Below are 22,944 nucleotides of genomic sequence, written 5' to 3'. Positions count from 1 at the left end.
GGCTGTGGTGGGTGAAGATCTCAATAATGTTTTTTTGACTGGGCGACCTTGTGCGCGCACCCTGCCTGCCTCGCTTCCCGTGTAAATGATGGAATGAACCGCGTAAATAAAAATTGTCGGTCTGGCAAGGTGCCGCGTAAACCAAATCCGCATAAATTGAGACTATACTGTAATAAATTTACATTTATACTCTAAAATCCAGCCCAGCGCTTAGTAACAGCACTGTGTAAGGGAGCGAGGCCGGGGCTAGCTCCTCTCCCAAGCGCATCTGTAGGTGCTGTTTCACCTCGATGAAAGCCTGCGTGCGCAGCTCGCTGACGTCACAGTCATACCATGGTAAAATGGCAGATATGATGCGCCAGGCCGTGGAGCATCAGTGTCGCTCCACCCACGAGTCCGTGTGGGTCGTGCGTGTTGTTTACGTTCTGCCGCTCGTGTGTGTTGTGGTGCTTCTGCTACCTGAGTGTTATAGACTTATAGTGTTATAAATATTCTACTTGCGATGGAAACTGTGGTAGAAGAGGACACATGTTTAGTTAAGGAACTGCTGGAAAAGCCGTTTTCGAGAAGAAACATTTCAGAGAAAATTGAAATCGTAGGAAAACGTAGACCATGTCCACGAATTCCAGGACTTACAAAGAAGCATACAGATAAAAACAAAGAATATGTTAGGCATTTTAATATCACGTAGTACGAAAGCACGCATTGGTTGACTGGCTCAAATAAGTTAAACAAACTCTTCTGCTGGCTGTGTTTGCTCTTTTCAACTGATCACCGTGTATGGTCAAAAACTGGTTTTGATAATTTGAATACTTTGTCATTGGCTATTTCTAGGCATGAGAAATCTTTTAATCGCATAAACTGTTTTCTGCAACTTAATAGTTTCGGAAGAATGAGAAATGATCATCAGCTTGATGAACAACAACTCGTCAGTGACAATGGCATGCAAAGTCCCAATTGAAAGCTTTTTTTATCATATTATCTCAAAATAGTATTTAATGTTAAACCACCTAGGTACAGCAACCCCTCCCCTCCCTGCTCTAAGAAATAGAGAGCATGCTTAAGATCTTAGGTCAGGATTCGCCACTGGTGTGTATCCAGTAAATTTAGATATGGAGTCTAATATTCTTGACAGTACAAGTTAAAAAATAGTGAAGTGGTGGTTCTCAAGAACTTAAAGTGAAAATTTACATGCTCTACTACCGTATTCTCCTCATTAGCTGGAATTCCCAGTCCCCGGAACTCTCCAATAGCCGGAATGAAAATCGGCTTGGAATTAAAAAAAAAAGAAATTATCTCTCCAATTCCTGGTCTGAACAAATCATTTACGATATCCGAGAAATAGCGTCATGCTCTGCCTCATCACTAGGGCCCGGATAGTTATGCACTAAAAAACCATGAAATATGCATGCAAATATGCACTAAAAACAGGGGAAATATGCATTTATATGCATATTTATATGTCACTTATAAAGCCAAGAATGCAGGTTATACGGAAACAAAATAGTTAATATAAACTAATGATAATGTTTATTAAGCAATATACGTAATGTATTTAACATATATATGTGAAAGTGCTTCAAAAAATATATATGAACATGTATTTACATTATAGACTGACATATTTTCAGACATTACAGATTGTGGTTGCATTTGATGATGACATGGTGGCGTAAGTTCTCAAAGTTAAAACCCCGCCTGTTGTCTGTCAGCATAGCTTTATATTCTGAGAACACCCTTTCTACATCACACGAGACGATTGGTGCATGTTTCATACATAGGAGGTCTGACATAGTGAGTGGCTGTACCGTCTCGTCAATAATAGCATCACCAGACATTATCTGACTGACTTTTTTCAGCTTTTCAAATCCCTTGTTTTTGTACAACACGTAATGTTGATTCGTCAGGCACTTTTTTTCCAGTATACTGTTCCAGGAATGACTTTAGGCACTTGTTATTCAGTTTATGCAATGGAATATCCGCTGAAACAAATGCCTTGCACAAATCTGCGTTGAACTGGGAACGATCAGGCCCTGACTTACTGGAACATGCAAGAAGTAGTTGTTGCTCCTTTTGTGCACTATTGTTGTTGGACTTGAAATTTCTTGCTCGCTGTCACTGGTGCTTCACAATATTTACAAAACAGTACACTTCCATCAGTAGTAAATGCATCAAATTCCTTTACATATGATCTCAGCACTTCATTTTGGTTTCTTTGTACTTTCGGCATTTTCACGAGCAGCAGAAGAGAGTAGCTCCACACAGCAGCACTGCTCCTGACTGACTAACTCACTAGTCCAATGAGTCATGACCAGGTGTGGAAACGACAGATTAAAGCGACGTGACCTCACCTCACTTCACCTAACCACACCTCACCTCACCTCCCAGTACCACGTGTGCTCATTCAGTGGCACCAAAGAGATACTGCCAGATGAATATTTTACCAAAATATGCATTTATATGCAGTTATCTAGGTAATATGCACTTATCATAGAAATCACGCAAAATATGCATTTGCATATGAAATATGCAAATGCATAACTATCCGGGCCCTACTCATCACCATGTACCAGTTGCGTGGGTGGAAAAACTGCTTGGGTAACTTGGGTTGTAGGCTCATGCGCTGTGATTGACTAATACTGTACTGTCATATGACTGCATGGGATGCCTTTGATAGGCTAATGTATCTCTCAGCTTATCCCCTCTTATCCTAGCATCATAACACACTTAGTTCATAGTCCCCTGCCATGCACAAGGTTGATCCCTCACTTGCTGCTGATTCTGCAATAATGTACATTACCTGAATACAATCAGCCCAGAATACAGTGTTAAAGCAACGTTAGGACATAAAAAGTGATTACAGTTACATCTACTGTACTGTACATTCAGTAAGTGCGAAAGTACCTTATGTACAGGAAAAGGGAAACACTGGAGCATTTAGCTTTCGTATTTATTCAGACATCATTCTTTAGGTCATGAGACAATTTAATCCTCCACCCCAACAATGGGTGACCTGACATTGCATCAGTTCAGGACCTAGATTCACTAATATGACCGTAATGGGAGAATGTCTGTCCGTGCATGATGAGATGCATAGTTTGGAGTCGAGATGAGTTGCGTAGTTTAGACTCTCTCGGAAGCTTTTGCCAGTTCCCAGAAAAATTCCAGGGATGTGGAATTTTTTCTGGGCTTGAGGGAGTCGTCTTGTTACACCGAAATCTCTCATCCCTGGAAGAGCTCTGCACCAAGTATTATGGCTAACAGGGATATTACTTTATACAGTGTTTGTCAAAAGTAGTGTACTGTACTGTAATATACTCTCCAGATGTTTACTTGACATGGATGCTGAGCTTAGTTTACCATTTGCAGTTTAATGTGTTACCAAGCTGACCTGGTGACAACCTGGGTTATGGGGCTGTTTCTGTTTCCTGCTTCATGAGCCAGCACAGCACATAGGTATTAGATAGTCACATAGGAATTAAAACAATACCTTATATACCTGAATCATTTAATAAATAATTATTTTAATTACAGTAGGATGGTAAGGTTATACATTTTTTCTTATAGGAGCAACTTTAGCTCTGGCTGCCACATTAGCTGGATGCACTGAAGCTATCCTCTGTCCATTTGAACGTATCCAAACCTTGCTGCAAGATAAGAAATTCCATGGCAAGTACAAGTAAGTGATTAATGTTACAACACTGCCTTACCAGTCAAGGGGGTGTTTGGAAGTCCTGCATATAATGCCCATTTCCTAATCTGTAAAAGTGGTTTACTGATAGCAAGGGCATCCAGCCATAAAATTTACTTCAAATTTGTCTGATGGCTGCTGGGAGATGATGAGAATAAAGATGATGTTGATTGATCATAGAGGAGAAGATGAATTTCAGAGAATGTAATTTGGGTGATATGCATGATGTAGCTGTAAAGGATGCTGAAAGATGAGGTGGAGGAGTAGAAAAAAAGAGGGATAACATTTCAAAAGAAACCTTAAGTATGGATGAATGTCTAATACTGTATATGCAGTAACTATGGTTCTTGTACATTTTATTTTATCTCATCGTTTGTGGATAAACTTTAAATTTCAATAAAAACTTGCTTAACATTATTACAGAAACAGCATACACACAACACGTGAGATGTGGAAATTTGGTGTAAAAGAGTACTATCGTGGCATGGTCTCCATCCTTCTGCGTAATGGACCAAGCAACATTCTCTTCTTTGGTCTGAGGACAGAGGTCAAGACCAGACTACCTGATCCTGGCAGATCCTGGTGGGGTCATATCCTGAGTGACTTTGTTTCTGGGGCCTTCCTAGGGGCATTCATCTCCACAGTCATGTACCCTATTAATGTTATCAAGGCTCACCAACAGACTCAGGTGAGTCTTCAGTAATAAATCTAAATTTTTTTTAGAATTTTATGTCTTAATCAAGGGTTGTAAAATGATTTGTGACAGCCAGCGATGACTCTTGGTAATATGGTTTTACATTTAAAAATTTACCAGGGTAGTGATGAACCAGTGCATTTTGGGGAGGGAAGTATTATGAATGACAATCAAAATAATGCTCTGAAACAAGTCTCAAGTAAATCAGTTTAATTTAGTCCAGGTTTATTTAATAATCACTTGATAGAAGCTGAGAATGCACAACAATAATTTGATCTACAGTATCAGTAATTACTTTTTCTAGAATACTACTGTACTACTCTCTTCTTTATCATATGACAGTTAGTGCACACACCCCATTTGATATACAGTACCAGGGAACTTAAGACATGTGCTGGGGGCTATCCAAGTACACTTTAAATCCCTCTGATCGTTTATAGCTTTGTTCTTCATATTTAGTTGAGAATGCATACCAACCTCCTTGTAGGAGGAAGGTGTAAGGCATATGTCATAGCTGGAATAGTCCCTGTGAATAACAAAAACAAAAAACATACTGTAGTTTCAGAAGCATAATTAAGATTTTGAAGTGCTATTTTTTGAGAGAAAATATTAAACAGTGCCTGAATAACTAGTTCTTACTTTTAGCTGCTAACTGTAGATTTGTATAAGGAGCTAACTGTAGATTTGTATAAGTTGACAAAACTGATAGGCAAGTTTGTGTTAATGTTAGACTAGGCAGTTACCAGGTATTACTGTATTTTGAAAACTGAGTTAAAATAAAAGAAAAAATGAGAAGGAGATGTAGTTGTTGAGGAAGTACAGTACTGCTCATGAAAAGCTAGGACGGTGATGGAGATGAAACCGTGAAGAACTGATCCGGATAATTTTTTGAATACAGTATTTTAGTATCCAGTCAAAATTTTAATGACTTAACAGATCACCTCTGAATCCTATCAGACTTTAATCACTAATACCCGGTAAGTCATATTGTATCAGTATCTTATCAAAATTTAGTTATCACTTTAAATTAATTTACAGAAGTGTTAAATCAAGTTGAAATAGAAATATACATCCCTAATTGAGCAGATATTCATGGTGATATGATTAAAAGTTAAACCATTAATTTTGACAAAGACCTAAACTATACAAGGTTATTCAGAAAAATCTTAACACACGATGAGTTGTATTTTGTATTTCCAATTTACCTTTTACTATTTATTGTGATGCTAACAGTGTTTCATACAGGGACAACTGCAACCTTTCTTCTTTCTTCAAAACTCAACATAGTCACCATCTCACTATTCTTAGATCTTCAAATACCTATTACAGAGTAAAAAACAAATACAGTCAACCCTCACTTTACGCGGTCCCACATTCCGCGTTTCCACGTTTACGCGGTGCCCTGCCAGAACCCAGGATGCTCACATTCCGCGGTGGGTGTACCCCTTTACGCGGGTGAAGTATAATTTTTTTATTTAGCTCATAAAATTCATACAAATTATCCGGCCAGAATATAATTTACATTGGTGGAATTCTTACAATTTAATGATCATTTTGAATATAAACATCATAGATTTTGCATTAGACATACAAATTTTAGATATAATGTTTACTCTGAGTAAATATGTTATCTTTTGTGCAAAATATATGACATTTATATTCAAAATATTCCTGGTCTTACAAGGAATCCAGCAATGTCAATTATATTATCCTAACTTTAGTCTGATTTATTATTTATTACTAAAAAGGTAAACAGTCTGGTATTCCCACACATTCATCTGGTAGGGAGGGTTGGTTGGGGGTGGGAGGGAGGGAGGGACCGGCCACCGACCACCTGGCACTTGGTCACGGTGTGAAGAATATTTTTTTTTTATTAACTGAAGATGTTTGTTTTAGCTCATAAAATTCATACAAATTACCCGGCCAGAATATAATTTACATTGTTGGAATTCTTACAATTTGATGATCATTTTGAATATAAACATCATATATTTTGCATTAGACATACAAATTTTAGATATAATGTTTACTCTGAGTAAATATGTTATCTTTTGTGCAAAATATATGACATTTATATTCAAAATATTCTTGGTTTTACAAGGAATCCAGCAATGCCAATTATATTATCCTAACTTTAATCTGAGGTATTATTTAATACTAAATGTTAAAATCTAGTTTTTTCACCCAACCTTTCTCTTGAAGGAAGGGGGGGTGGGGGGAGGGTTGGGACGGACTGACCATCTGGCGCTTGGAAGAGGGGGGGAGTTAAGGTGGGGTACTTTGATTGACAGATAGTGTAGTGAAGAATATTTTTTTTTTTATTAACTGAAGATATTTGTTTTAGCTCATAAAATTCATACAAATTACCCGGCCAGAATATAATTTACATTGCTGGAATTCTTACAATTTGATGATCATTTTGAATATAAACATCATGGATTTTGCATTAGACATACAAATTTTAGATCTAATGTAATAATTGGTTTACACAAAGCAAGTATTTTATCTTTTGTTCAAAATATATGAAGTTTACATTCAAAATATTCCCTGACCTGTAAGGAATCCAGAAATGTCAATTATATTATCCTAACTTTAGTCTGAGGTATTATTTATTACTAAACGTTAAAATCTAGTGTTTTCACCCAAACATTTCTCAGAGAGGTAGGAGCTAGTGAGCTGGGAAGAGGTGGGGGGGGGGTTGAGTCCATTATTTGAATGAACATTAACCTGGCGACTGTGTTTCTTTTAAATATTAATTGTGTGAGCATACCATCATAAAATTAAGATGTTATTTTTACTACAACATAGTTATTGTGTCGGAAAAAGTGGAGTTTGGGGGTTGGGCCAGTCTCTATTGGAATTAATCCCATATGTTCTGTTGTTCACTTTACGCGGTTTTCACTTTACGCCGTACCCTGTGGGTCAATTGACCGTGTAAATCGGGGTACTACTGTTATAATAATAATAGCTGGTCTTTTGTTTCTCTAAAGCACCAGTTCTAAAGAATTTTCTAGTGCCAGAATTACTACAAAGACAAAGATGTAAGAATAAAAAGAAATACAGTACAGTAAACCCTCAAAGATCCGGACCCAGTAAATCCGGATTTGGAAGATTTGGACAAAAAAAATTAGGGGTACTGGGCTAAGAAGCCTCCCTAAGAAGCATTCCCAAAACAGGGTGAAGGAAGTTTTAGGCTCAAAGTTTTTATCTTATAAAATGTCACAGACTAAACTTAGCAGAATATAACTTGCATTGTTGGGATCCTTGGAAGATAGTTAATAATTTGAACATAGACATCACATAGTTTGCACAAGAGATAAAAGTTATAGTCCTTTAGTGTAATACAGTAAGCCCAGGTAATTCACAGATTTTTATTTTGTGGTTCTCTATTATTCGTGGATGACACCCTGGATGTACCGAAGAATGTCTGTGGGTAGTTTTAAACTTGCCGGCATTTTCGCGGTTGGGACAAGGAGCCATTCATTCTAGAGACAGTAATTTTCTTTACCTGTATTGGATATATATATATATATATATATGTGTGTGTGTGTGTGTGTGTAAACACACACACACACACACAACACATACAACTAAATAATAATGGGAAAATCCTCTCACAAATAATCAGATTTTTTTTTTTTTTTTATATTGTGAGTGTACCCTCAAGTCTACTCCGTGCTTTATTAATAACAGAGCACGGCTTAAAGTTTTTATCTTATAAAATGTCACAGATTAAACTTAGCAGAATATTACTTACATTGCTGGAATCCTTGCATGATAGTAAATAATTTGGGTATAAACACCACATAGTTTGCACAAGAAAATTTTTTTTTGTCCTTTAGTGTCGTACATTTGAGTACAAAGTGAGGAATGTACTGTAATATGTTGTTCAAAATTATGGCTTTTTCATAGGAAAAAGTCTGTATACCTAACCCCAGTGGTCAGGATAATATGTACTGTATTTTTGGTGTTTTTAATATAATTATTTATAGTTCTTATACATTTAGTACACTCGCCGAAAGATTCTCCCAATCGGACGGGTGGTCCCCCCTTTTAGTCCGGATCATCGAGGGTTCACTGTACAGAGATATCTCCATTAGCCGGAAGAATTGGTGCAGAGCACTTCCAGGAATGAAAGATCTGCAGCTAACGCTATGACTCTCAAAGCCAGAAAAAAAATCTTTCATCTCCGGAATTTTCCAGGTAATGGAAAAATGTTCTCGGAAGTTCCAGAAATTGCCCATTGCATTATCTCTCGAACCCGAAAAAATATCCCTCATCCCCAGAACTTTCCAGGTAACGGAAAAACGTTCTCAGAAGTTCCAGAAATTGCCCATTACATCATTTCTCGAACCCGGAAAAGAATCCCTCGTCCCCAGAATTTTCTGGGTAAAGGAAAAATTTTCTCGGAATTTCCAGAAAATGTGCCTGATTTTCCGAAAAATATGCTCCTCAGAAAATCGTTTCCAAAGCCAGAATTTTCCGGAAAATTCTGGCTTTGGGAAAAAATTTCCGAGAAAATTTCAATTTTGGCTATCGGAGAGTTCCGAGTTTGGGGGATTCCGGCTAACGTAGATATTACTGTACAGTGGTCCCGTGGTTAACGAACACAATTCATTCCAGAAGGTCGTTCGTTAACTGAATCCATTGTTTCAATGGGATATTGGGTAATTGGTTCCAGCTCACCGAAAAGTACATACAAAGTAAAAAAAAATGCAGTAAAGTACACTTACTTTGAGGTGTGTATGTAGAAGGTTCCTGGTTGATGATGATGGGAATTAGAAGTGGGAGTGGAGGAGAAGGGAAAAGAGAAGGATGTTGGGATGGAGGAGAAATCACCTTTCAGGGGACCCATGCTTGATGCGTCATTTCACCAATAAAATTTTAAGTTCACTAGGTGTAATTCAAGATTATTTTATTTAAATCAACACTGCACTGCGCTATATATTATCAAATGTTAACTAAATTTCAGAATGACCAATAATTTCAATGTAAAAATGCAAAAATATTCAAGACACCAACAAATTAGATGTTCACTCCACTGTCAACAAAGCCCAACGGACGCATGCTGGCTGAGTCAAGCGTCTGATGGGCGCACAAAAAACTAGTTCCCTGTACTGCATATATTATCAATATATTAAATAAATGTTAAAATGACTAATACTTTTAATATAAAAAAATGCAAAAATATTAAAGATCACAACTTTCTTGATATTTACTCCACTGGAAACGAATGTAAACAGAACAGATTACTGAATTGGCAGTCTAGCCCATCAGCTGATGCTCACAACAAAACGTGTTTGTCGTAAGGATTTCGTTAATCGAAGTTTTGTTCATTAACCTAATTGAAGATCCTTGTCGGAGGTAATTCGTTAACCGAAATTTTGTTTATCAAACCGTTCGTTAACCGAGGGACCTTTGTACTGCACTACAATAAAAGATCACAAGAAGTAACAGTTTGACTTCTATCATTCATATACTGTACCTTTAAGTTTAAATATTTGCTAAACCTTGTAATTCTCCATCACTGTACCCTGTTCAGGATTATAAGCTTTCAAAAAAAGAAAGGTTTTACGTTGCTTCTTAAAGGCCTCCATAGATGTCAGCTGCTTCATGGATACAGGCGACTGATTAAAAGTCATTAGACAGAGTTTGAAATCTATCCTTGTTTTAATTGGAAGCCAATGTAATTCAATCAAGAATGAAGTAGTGGTTGTCCTCTGTGGAAGAACAAAAATAAGTGGCAACCCTGCTCAGCACTGTTTAAGCTTTCTTCAGCAGATAATTATTCTTTGTTTGATTTTCACATTATTGAGTTGCACGGCCATTTTCAAGACCACAACTACTGTACTGTGTAAATTGAGAGACAACTATACAGCAAGTCCCCGTATAACATCGTCCCGCTAAATGTTGTTTCGGTACAACGTCGCTACTCTTTAGATACCAATAATTCATTTAACGTCCCGATGACTCAATATAACATAGTTTTTGTCTTTGCTGTTTTCCCATAAGAATACATGTAAATGGTGCAGGTTAGAGGAATTGACTTGGCAGAATGTAACTTATATTGCTGGAATCCTTGTAAGTTGGTGATTAATTTGAATATAAACATCCTATATATTGCATTAGGCAAAAATATTAGTAATTACAGGTTGACAATCCCTTATCCGAAATCCTTGGGGACAGAGGCATTTCGGATTTCGGAATTTTTCTTTTTTTAAGCCTACCCGGGCACAAGTCACTGACCCACATGGGGCCTGGGTGGCGAAAATATAATAAAAATTATAATAATAATTACAATTCATAGGTCTAGGTCGTGTTTCTCACCTGATCTTTTTTTCATTCTTGTATTTCTTTATTATTATTATTATTATTATTATTATTATTATTTTTATTATTATTATTATTATTTTTATTATTATTTTATTATTACAGTATTATTATTATTATTATTATTAATTTTATTATTATATTTTATTATTATTATTATTATTATTGTTATCATTATTATTTTATTTTGGTGTATTTTTTATTAAAATTTTTATTTACTATGATTAATTATTACTATTACATTTTTGCCCCCCAGGCCCCGATGTGGGTCAGTGATCTATGCCCGGGTGGGCTAATACCTGTAAAAAAAAAAAAAAAAAAAAAAAAAATTGGCCCCCCAATTTTGTTTCGGTTTTTAGAGCTTTTCGGTTTTTGGAATTTCGAATAATGGGTTGTCAACCTGTATTTAGTACATTTGAGTACAGTACAGGTTTGCCCTTATGACCATATGTATTTAGGATGGTGTGTACATGTAAATGAGCAAAAATAAATGAAGAAAATTACAATATCTACCAAAAAATAAGTTGAAAAACATGTACAGTACAGTGGTCCCTCGATTAATGAACGGTTCAACTAACGAAATTTTGGTTAACGAATTAGCTCCCATAAGGATTTTCAGTTCTATTAACGAACAAAACGTCGATTAACGAAAACCTGAGGAGAAACACGCTTTGTTGTGTGCATCAACCGATCAGCTGATCGGCTAGTCCGCCAATACAGTAATTGGTTTTATGTTTACATTCGTTTCCAGTGGAGTAAATATCAAGAAATTTGTGTTCGTGAATATTTTTGCATTTTTTATATTCAAATTATTGGTCATTCTAAAATTTAGCCATCCAAGCTCTGTCTACATAAAGTTTTTCAACTAATATTTTTGGCTCGATATATGTAACTTTATTCATTTATTTTTACTCATTTACATGCACACGCTGTACTGTACATGTAATCAAAATAATGTACTAAATGATTACTAAAATTTTTGTCTAGTGCAAACTATAGCTTGTTTATATTCAAATTAATCACTATCTTATAAGAATTCCAGCAATGTAAATTATATTCTCCCCGGTCACGTCTATGAAATTTTATAAGCAAAAAACAAAAACTCAATCTAAAGGACATAAATAAACAAATAAATACTTCACTAGACCTTCAGCGCCAACTGTCAAACATGTCACTGTCACCTCCCATTCCTCCCTCCCTCCCTCCCTCCCAGCCAGGGTTTGGTGGTTTTAGGCTTACAGTTTTTATCTTATATAATATCACAGACTAAAGTTAGGAGAATATAATTTGTATTGCTGGAATCCTTGCAAGACAGCGAATAATTTGAATATAAATGTCATATATATTGCACAAGAGATAAAAATTAATCACCTCTATCACATTTCAGTAGTGATTTAAGTGTTCTAGTGTATATGTACGTTTATACTGTATATATATGTAGTGATTTAAGGGCGATTTCGGGGATTTTTAGGAGTGTTTCTGACTTTATGCGTTTTTTGGCTTTACTTTGTATGTACTTTTTCTGTGATGGAAACCAATTACCCAATAACCCATTGAAATAATAGATTCTGTTTAAGAAATTTTCGGTTAACAAACGACTCCGGAACCAATTGTGTTCGTTAGTCGAGGGACCACTGTACTTAAGTGTACTTAAGGGACTAAAATTTTTATCTCTTGTGCAAAATATATGATGTCTATGTTCATGTTATTTGCTGTCTTGCAAGGATTCCAGCAACGCAATTTATATTCTGCTAACTTTAGTCTGTGCCATTTTATAAGATAAAATCTTTAAGCCTAAAACCACCTTCATTTATGCCGCAAGTCGGAGGGGGAGGTGATTCGTTATGACAGCAGCAGGGAAGGTTTGAGAAGGTTACCTAGTGTGTAATAATCAGTCATACAGAGGAAGTTTTAAGCTTATAAAATGTCAATGAATTTGACTTTATAGTACAGGTAATGCATACTGTACAAGCACCTCACCAGGCATCACACAAGGAACTTTGAATTTATGTTTATGTATAGGTAATGTATTTCATGGGGCAAAGGGAGGCTCAGGAACTTAACTCCCGTATTTTATCTATTTCTTATGGGGAAAATTGATCCGCATAATGTTGTTTCCTATAACGTCGCATTTTCAGGAATGTAACCTCGACGTTAGGCGAGGACTTGCTATGATCCCCTATGATCCCTAGTACAGTCATATATATATATATATATGCAATGTATATATATATATATATATATATATATATATATATATATATATATATATATATATATATATATATATATATATATATATATATATATATATATATATATATATATATATATATATATATATGTACATACATATTGCCATACAGTGACCCTCGCTAACTAACACTTGTTAACGAAATTTCGTTAACTAACTGCTTCATAAGGATCTTTCACCGTTAACTAACAAAAATTCGTTAATCTATCTCTTACAACTCCATTCTCAACATGTTTTCGCTTTGCACTGACCGGGCAACCAGCTTTAGTATCAGTCCGCCAATACATTAATCGGTTCTAGGGCTTAAATTCCTTACTATTTTAGTAAATATCAAGAAGTTTATACTATGCAATAATTTTAAAAGTTTAATATTCAATTTTTTAGTCATTTTAACGATTATTGAACATAATTGAAGGTAAAGTGACTAGTTTAATGCGCGGCATCCAGCCTCTTAACACAGCAAACAGGCGTTAGTCTCTCTCTGTTTTCACTGGAGGTAACATCTTGCTTGAGACTCTCTTCAACTAAACACTTTTTTCTGTGTTTCCAAGCAAATTATTGGTCATTTTGAAATATATTTTACATTTTGACAATATATAATTCAGTGCAGTGTTGATTTAAAGAAAATAATCTTGAATTACACCAAGAGAGCTAAAATTTTATGGGTGAAATGGTGCCAAGGGGTGACTTCTCTTCCACCCCAATGCCTTCTCTTCTTCCTTCTCCTCCACCCCCATTCTAAATCCCATCATCATCATCATCCAGGAGCCTTCTACAAACACACCTCAAAGTAAGTGAACTTTTCTACCATTTTTGTTGAATTTAGGAAATTTTCGGTGAGCTGGAACCAATTACCCAAAAACCCATTGAAACAATGGTTTCGGTTAACGAACTTTTCGGTTAACGAACTTTTCGGTTAACGAACGACCTTCTGGAACGGATTGAGTTCGTTAACCGAGGGGTCACTGTATATATATATATACAGTTGTACCCCACTTAACGCGGTCAATTGAACCCAGAGGGTCCCGCGTTAAGTGAAATCCGCGTTAAGTGAACAACAGAACATATGGGATTAATTCCAATAGAAACCAGCCCGACCCCCAAACTCCACTTTTTGAAGGCACATACCTATGTTGTAGTAAAAATAACATCTTAATTTTATGATGGTACATGCACACAATTAATACTTAAGAGAAATAGAGAAATACAGTCGCCAAGTTAATGTCCATTCAAATAATGGACTCAACTCCCTCCCCCTCTCACACTACACTGCCGCCTCTTCCCTCTCAGAGAAATTTTTGGGGGAAAACCACTAAATTTTAATAAATAATACCTCAAACTAAAGTTAGGATAATACAATTGACATTGCTGGATTCCTTGTAAGACCAGGAATATTTTGAATATAAATGTCATATATTTTGCACAAAAGATAACATAGTTACCTAGAGAAAAATTTTATCTAAAATTTGTATGTTTAATGCAAAATATATGATGTTTATATTCAAAATGATCACCAAATTATAAGAATTCCAGCAATGTAAATTATATTCTGACTGGGTAATTTGTATGAATTTTATGAGCTAAAACAAATATCTTCAGTTAATAAAAAAAAAAATAATCTTCACGACACTATCTGTCAATCAAAGTACCCCACCTTGCCTCCCCCCCCTCTTCCAACCGTGCGGTCAGTCCCAACCCTTCCCCCCACCCCCCACCAATCCTCCCTTCCAGGGTTTTTAACATTAAGTATTAAATAATACCTCAGATTAAAGTTAGGATAATATAATTGACATTGCTGGATTCCTTGTAAGACCATGAATATTTTGAATATAAATGTCATATATTTTGCACAAAAGATAACATAGTTAATTTGAGTAAAATTTTTATCTAAAATTTGTATGTCTAATGCAAAATATATGATGTTTATATTCAAAATGATCATCAAATTATAAGAATTCCTGCAATGTAAATTATATTCAGACCGGGTAATTTGTATGAATTTTATGAGCTAAAACAAATATCTTCAGTTAATAAAAAAAATAATAATTCTTCACGGGGTAACAGATGGTCGGTCGGTCCCTCCCTCCCCCCCCCCACCTTCCACCAACCGTCCCAAGAAGATGTGTGGGATAACCACTAAATTTTAATAAATAATACCTCAAACTAAAGTTAGGATAATATAATTGACATTGCTGGATTCCTTGTAAGACCAGGAATATTTTGAATATAAATGTCACATATTTTGCACAAAAGATAACATAGTTACTCTGAGAAAAATTTTTATCTAAAATTTGTATGTCTAATGCAAAATATATGATGTTTATATTCAAAATGATCACCAAATTATAAGAATTCCAGCAATGTAAATTATATTCTGGCCGGGTAATTTGTATGAATTTTATGAGCTAAAACAGGCAGTCAGGCAGGGTGGCGGGTGGGGCAAATCTAAAAATAGCGACACTCACCGCGTATATGTGGAAAAAAATCCGTGTTAAGTGAAAGTTCAGCTCTGGCGAGGCAATCACAGAGGCGATAAAAACGCTGCTATGAAAACTGCTATATGTGGGTAATATATATATATATATATATATATATATATATATATATATATATATATATATATATATATATATATATATATATATATATATATATATATATATATATATATATATATATATATATATATATATATATATATATATATATATATATATATATATATATATATATATATATATGTTATGGTAAATATCATAAACACACATAGGCATGGCTAGGTTTATTACAAAGTGATGAAAAGGATAATGTAAAGTGGGTAGTCCACAAAACTTGTAGCTATGTCTCTCTTTATTTGAGTGCCCTGTCAAAGAAGTCCGTTTTCTCTCACTTCAGGATGCCTGAGTCGTCCGTTTTCTCTTTATCTTAGAGTGCAGTACACCAGACACTTATTTATTCCTTAGTAATGACACAGAATTTGAAATTGCAACTGGGGTTGCAATTGTTGAGGCAACTTAGAAATGTTTGATTGCAGTTGGAATATTCAAGATCCATTGAGAGTGATGTTTAAAGCTTCAACTGTCTTTATGGTTGGTAAAACTTGTCAAGTCTGTCAGTCTGAGTGGCATGTGTGAGGCCTTGTGTTTGTACAACCGCTAAATATATAAATATATAATGTTATGGTAATTATGAGAAACACACATAGGCATGACTAGGTTTATTACAAAGTGATGAAAAATATACCATCAATACTGTTCAGTGGGTAGTCCACAAAACATGTAGCCATGTCTCTTATTATTTGAGTGCCCCATCATAGGAGTCCGTTTTCTCTCACTTCAGGACTCCTGAGTTGTCCGTTTTCTCTTAGTCTTAGAGTGCAGTACACCAGATACTTCTTTATTTTGTAGTATAATGACACAGAATTTGAAATTGCAACTGGAGTTGCAATTGTTGAGGCAACTAGATATGTCTGATTACAGCAAATGTGTTATTGTCAATTTGTGGGTGAAAATTTTATCCTCAATAGATGTAGGTTAACATTACACCTGCAGGCAAATGTTTAAAAAAAGCCTAATCAAGGAAGCATATTTCTTTAACACATAATATCTGACCAGTATGGGGAGGATCATCGTGTCTCCGTCAGGGGGTCGTGGAGTGGTGGTCCAGCGGGCGTCACGGATTTTTTTTTTTTTTTTGGGTGGGGGGGGGTCCACGGACGTATATGCGATCGGACGTTGTTCGGTCGGACGTAAACCAGCGCATGACTGTACTTATCTTATACTCATCATCTAGTCTACTTTTATTATACTATAATTGTTGTAGTTAGTCTTGTAGTAGTTTTTAACTGTACTGTATTTTCAACAGGTTGGAGGACCATTCCAAACTATGCGTCAGACATTCTGGGATGTTTATCAAGCTCGAGGAAGGCAATTTATTCGACTCTTTAGTGGTGCCCATGTAAATTATACCCGAGCCCTTGTGTCCTGGGGTATTATAAATGCCTCCTATGAAATCCTGCTTAAACTGCTGTACAGCTAACGGTAGGACAAGCCCTCTAGTAAAACATGTTCTAGTGTTACCAATCTCAAAATATGTCTGATGTAATTGAATTTTTGGTTATATTTAAATAGATTTTATTGAAGAACTGATTCTATTGAAGTGAGTGAAAGGGTGTGTATATTGACATATTTCTGGTGATTCTGTGAGTCTGTTAGCATCACAGTGTAGTTTATTTTGCCACATACTATTGTACACTAGTCATTATCAACATCATAGTGTACTGTAGTGTATTCTGCCACATACTACACTACCAGAGGATTAAAAATTTAAGATGTAATAATTTGATTGAATGATATTTGTTTTTTTATTTTGAGGCAGTTAAGACACATGCTTATCATATTGCTCACAAGTTATAGTCTTCACTTAAAATTTACAGAATTATTCTGTTTAAAGGTAATTCTATCATATAAAAGAAATCACTAATGAAATTTTGCAGTGATATACAAGTATAGTACTGTACTGAAGTTATACAGTATATGCTGAGCACAGTGCATAAAATATTTAATACTTTTTTAAATTTATGTATGAAAATTTTTTTTCTTACTATTTTAGATAAGTAATGAAAAACTATAACAAATTGTGAAACTATTTTTTTCTTTTGTCTATTGAACCGTAAATAACCAGATACGATAGTATATTCTTCAGGTTGTGTGTGACTAAAGAAAATTATTTTATCATTTGTGAATTTCTAAAAAAATTATAAATTTAATTTTTTTAATATTTGCAGTGATATTAGTGTCAGGCATAAACCAATTGGACTTATAGGAGAATACAGGTTACTCTTATAAACAAGTTGGAAGTGCTGTATTCAGTTAAATATTGCTTAGCTAACATTTGAGAGGTATGAAGCCAACAGCAGGCTTTCAGTGTGGCATTTCTCTGGAATATATTTGAGATTTAGCATGTTGTGAAGTGCACTGATTAAAGGCGCATTTTACTAGTACAGTACTGTATGTAAAAATCACAGTATTATTTGGAGGAAGTTTAATGTTGAGCTTTATGGCGTTTAAGACAACCTATAAGACGATGAGTTTTGACTTTTAAACAGGATAAAATAAAAGAAAAGAATAATACCTGATTAATCTCTCTTTTCTGGTATGTAATGAGAAATTCTCCAGTAAATGAGTTGAGAGAGTAGTCAACCCACCTCCTGAAATTAATATTTTTTTCTCTTCAAAACTAACACAGCACTGTGCTACACACACCCAGACATGGCCAGATTTTGTACTGTTATATTTCTACACCATAAAGAATATGTTCAGTAGACTCCTTCTTTTTTCTTTTTATAATATAATCAGTACATTTCAAAATTTATAACAAAATTTAAGATTCATTTTGTTTGTAGCAAAGATTTATTAGACAGCTTAGCAATATAAAATAATATGATTTGTACTCTGGTACAGGTTGACAGCCCTTTATCCGAAATTCCGAAAACAGAAAAGCTCTGAAAACCGAGTTATTTTGTGGAGCAATTTTTTTTTTTTTTTTTTTTTTTTTTTACAGGGATTAGCCCACCCAGGCATAGATCACTGACCCACATCGGGGCCTGGGGGGCGAATATGTAATAGTAATACTAATTATAATAATAATAATTATAATAATAATTATTCATAGTAAATAAAAATTTTAATTAAAAAATACACCAAATTAAAATAATAATGATAACAATAATAATAAAATATAATAATACAATTTATAATAATAATAATAATAATAACAACAATAATAGTGTATTAATAAAATAATAATAATAATAATAATAATAAAGAAATACAAAAATGAAAAAAGATAAAAAAATTGAGAAACACGACCTAGACCTATGAATTATTATTATTATTATTATTATTATTATTATTATTATTATTATTATTATTATTATTATTATTATTATTATTATTATTATTATTATTATAATTGTTGTTGTATTTTCGCCCCTCAGGCCCCAATGTGGGTCAGTGACTTGTGCCCGGGTGGGCTAATAAAAAAAAAAACAAAAAAAAAAACTAACCATTCTGAAAACCGAAAAATTCCAAAATCCGAAATGCCTCTGGCCCCAAGGATTTCGGATAAGGGATTGTCAACCTGTATACAGGGTACTGTCATAAAGTTTCTTCAAGCTCAGATGTACAGTATACTCATAAGTACTAGACCTTTGTAGGTACTGTACTTGGAAAATGATTCCATTTAAATGGAGTCATGTGAATCTTTCTTGCTTCAGATATTTGGACAGTGCTTCCACATACTTTTCAGGTGTAAATGATATGTATGGTAATTTTTATTAAGGGTATGCTCCAGACTGATGGTGTTATCGTTGTGCACAGTCAACCAAAAACATTATCGCGCCGCTTTCCGTACTTTTCATTCTGGAACAGGATGAAATTTTTGGAAAACCCAGGTATGGTAACCCAACACACACCATGAGTGACTGAGGTATTTGCTCATTCCTAGTTCCAATGGGCTCCAGGGGCTTGATAATTTTTTGTTGACTACATATGTGCTTGCAAACTTACATACATTTATAAAAATTATGTGTTCATATCTCAGAATGATAGTATCAGCGGGTATACAGTATGTTCATGTCAATGTAAGTACAGTATACAGAAATATCTCCGTTAGCCGGAATCCCTCTTAAACGGAACTCTCCGATAGCCGGAATTAAAATTTTCTCACAAAATCATTCCCAAAGCCAGAATTTTCCAGAAAATTCCGGCTTTGGGAACGATTTTCCGAGTGGCACATTTTCTGGAAATACTGAAAAAAATTTCCCGGTACAGTACTTGGAAAATTCCGGGGATGCGTGAATTTTTTTTTAGGTTTTGGAGATGAAAATCGGGCACATTTTCCGGAAATTCCGGGGACGGGGGATATTTTTCCGGATGCGAGAGATTATGTAATGTGCAATTTCTGGAACTTAAGAGAACATTTTTCCGTTAGCCGGAAAATCCTGGGGATGAAAGATTTTTTTCCTGCTTTGGGAGAGTCGTCTCGTTACCCGGATATCTCTCATTCCCGGAAGTGCTTTGCACCAATTGTTCTGGCTGACGGAGATATAACTGTATTTATTCTCTCTTAAGAGTGCTTATTTAAACATGATAAGAGGTACCATCTACCTCTTAACTGGTGCTCTTCTTGAATGTGTATTGCACACAGGAGCTCAAATGCAAATTTCACAAAAGGCATTTTGAGATTGATCTTTGCCTTTGTGATTGTGCCTTATGGAAGTGAAAGGTTGACATAGAGCCAAACTTTTACCAGAAGAGTACAAGTGTTACCAAAAAATAAAGGAATTATTGTATTAGAACGGCAGTGCATAGAAACTTTGAAATTATGAGATGTAACGGGAAGTGGAGTAAATTGTTTCAACCAGTCGAATGCAAAATTTCTTTATACATTTAATAGAGCACGGAAATAGTTATTGTGGGCCACCTAAACCACCACACTCAGAAAGCTCTTGGGAGTTTATTGGGTGAAGTCTAGGCACCATAGTCTTGGTTTAGGTATTTGTTAACTTGTCCTGTAGCAACATAGTTATTCATAGATATGTAAATAACTCAAAAAGTCTGAAATTTGGCAAGTACATTACATGCTAAAAGGGTGAAAAGTATGAACTGATCTTGATATCCTGACTTTTTTATATTGATAAAGAGATAAAGTCAGTTAGGTAATTGACAGAGAGAGAGAGAGAGAGAGAGAGAGAGAGAGAGAGAGAGAGAGAGAGAGAGATATTTCACTAAGTACATGGGAGACAGGAGTGTGCTCCCTCCCTCACCTTTTCACAATCATGGGCTAATTCCCACTGACATAAATGTTTATTTTCTTTGTTTTTGACCGTATAATAATAATTTATTTTATATTTTTAACATTCTGTATCAATGATGGTGTGTGCATTGAACAGAGTAAAAAATAAATAAAGAAAATTATGTACATCTACTCGAAAATACAAGTTGAAAAAACAAAAAAACAAAAAAACACACAGCTTGACCTGATAGGGGGAGAGCTTAAGGAATGTAGCAATAGGGACAATCTAACTTGGTGAAATGCTAAGTACGCACACACATACACACCCGTGCTCTTAATTTTTTTCTTATTTTTAGAACATGCCATCTCCAAGGAGTTGTACTGTAAAATTTATATTAAGTTATTTTATATGTAATTGACTCAAATTTAATTACATGTACAATACAGGTATTGTTTAGTTAAGGGACAGGCAACTTAATTAGGCTTTGATGAGTGTTATCCGTGGCCATGGAACCTAACCCCCTATTTCCCATAAGCCAGTGGTCTCCAACCTTTTGTAGGCTCTGGGCCACATTTATCATTGTAAATATAGTGGAGGGTGCCAAAACTTTGAATTTACATTCAAGAAAAAAAAATCTTATATACAGTATACTGTACAGTTATTTGCAGTTTTACACATCTAACTGTTACCAGTTACATACTTTTAACATTTACTCATGGACAGGACTTGTGTACAGTATTTACCCCAGTGAGAAGGCTGGCTCTCGCTCTGGGCCCGGTCTGGGGTAAATACACATGTCCTGTACACGACAGAGTTGGGACAAATGTGCAGTTCCTCTTTCTCTTTCTCAAAGTATAAAGTTGCATCAAGTTATTACATATTTTCATTAATTTCACTTTTACAAAGAATCCCAAACAATTCACAATTTTCTAATAAATCCTTGCAAGCTCTATAATATGGTTCTGCTTCAAACTACAGGTTGGGGACCACTGCCATAAGCCTTTAGTCTTGCCAACCATAGGAGTTTTTCAGGAACCTAACCCCTGTGGTTGGTGAGGGACTACTGTAGTAACATTGGGGTTTTTCTGAAAAGTCATGGAAAGTAGATCTTTGTTAATATTGTTATTATGTACTGTATGCTGAAGATGTATAGCATTTCTGGGAATTAACATTATGGACTGTGAGAAGTGATTATGAAGGAAAACAAAAACATATGAGAGTTACTTGTAAAAGAAGATGTATTGAAAAGGCACAAAATAATGAGTACAGGTAATCACATTTGAAGAGTTTATGAGCTGAACATTATTTAGGGAAAAATAGAATGGTGGCTGAAATAATGTACAAAAAGGGAAGCAAATTCCTGTAGTACATACTGTACTGTATATGATGATGGACTAAAATGAGCATACATGAGGGGAATGAACTGTTGGAGATAGTTGAGTGTGGTGTGATAGGTGAAAGTAAGACATGAAGGTGTAGTTGGAGAAGTGTCATGATTGTGAAACAGCTGAAGTGGACTTGTTGTGTGTGTGTTATGGTTAGTTAGGGTCAGTTTAATGATATTTATAGCAGGCTTGATTGAGTGAGGAGGATTTTATTTTCATGTGGTAAAGAGTGAAAGAAGAAAATGGGAAGAGGTTTATACTTTGCATTACTATACAGCATAACTTTTCAGTGATTTAAGTGTTGCAAATTATAATGTGATTATAGGTGGCTAGCAAACTAAAACTAGAGAAGTTCTGCATGTCGTACCCTGTTGTGAATACAGGAAATAGTGTACATAATAGAGAAAAAGAAGTTCGATGAAGTAAGGATAATGCATGTACTGTACTGTGGACATGATCTTTGTATTGAGATATATAGAGACCAGGGCTTACTGGGGCCACTTTAGCTGTTAATGTGAGAAGTTGTTTGTTGGGCACATAGTTTTTTGTTGTACAGTACAGTATTTATGATATATTTATAATATAAGAAAATCCATCTCCTAGGCAAGGATTTTTTCATGGTTGTTCATTCCTTGTTTAAAGCTTCTTTTATCTCAGTTATGTCTTTGCTTTAATATTGAGCCACAGACACATTAAACTGAGCTGTATATCACTTAGGTAACATGGCAATTTGATGTTTACATCATTAATATGTCTAAAAGTTTTTTATGCCATTTATGTAAAAGAACATCT

The 22,944-nt window shown here is 35.0% G+C and overlaps 1 protein-coding gene across 2 annotated transcripts in view; it reads left to right on the top strand.

Annotated features, from left to right (window-relative positions):
• The window catches only part of LOC121861517 (mitochondrial nicotinamide adenine dinucleotide transporter SLC25A51-like), a 31,604-nt gene extending 14,291 nt beyond the window's left edge, over positions 1-17,313 (top strand). For both annotated transcript variants that reach the window (XM_042359327.1, XM_042359328.1), the window contains 3 exons: positions 3,568-3,679; positions 4,115-4,379; positions 16,834-17,313. In XM_042359327.1, the coding sequence (XP_042215261.1) occupies positions 3,568-3,679; positions 4,115-4,379; positions 16,834-17,007 (551 nt within the window). In that variant the 3' untranslated portion in view covers positions 17,008-17,313. The remainder of the gene's footprint in view (positions 1-3,567; positions 3,680-4,114; positions 4,380-16,833) is intronic.
• The last annotated feature ends 5,631 nt before the right edge of the window (positions 17,314-22,944 follow it).

Source organism: Homarus americanus, unplaced genomic scaffold (assembly GCF_018991925.1).
Source record: "Homarus americanus isolate GMGI-L3 unplaced genomic scaffold, GMGI_Hamer_2.0 scaffold24260, whole genome shotgun sequence".
NCBI lineage: Eukaryota > Metazoa > Arthropoda > Malacostraca > Decapoda > Nephropidae > Homarus > Homarus americanus.
The sequence above is the reverse complement of the archived record's forward strand: the minus strand, read 5'-3'. Positions and strand labels throughout refer to the sequence as shown.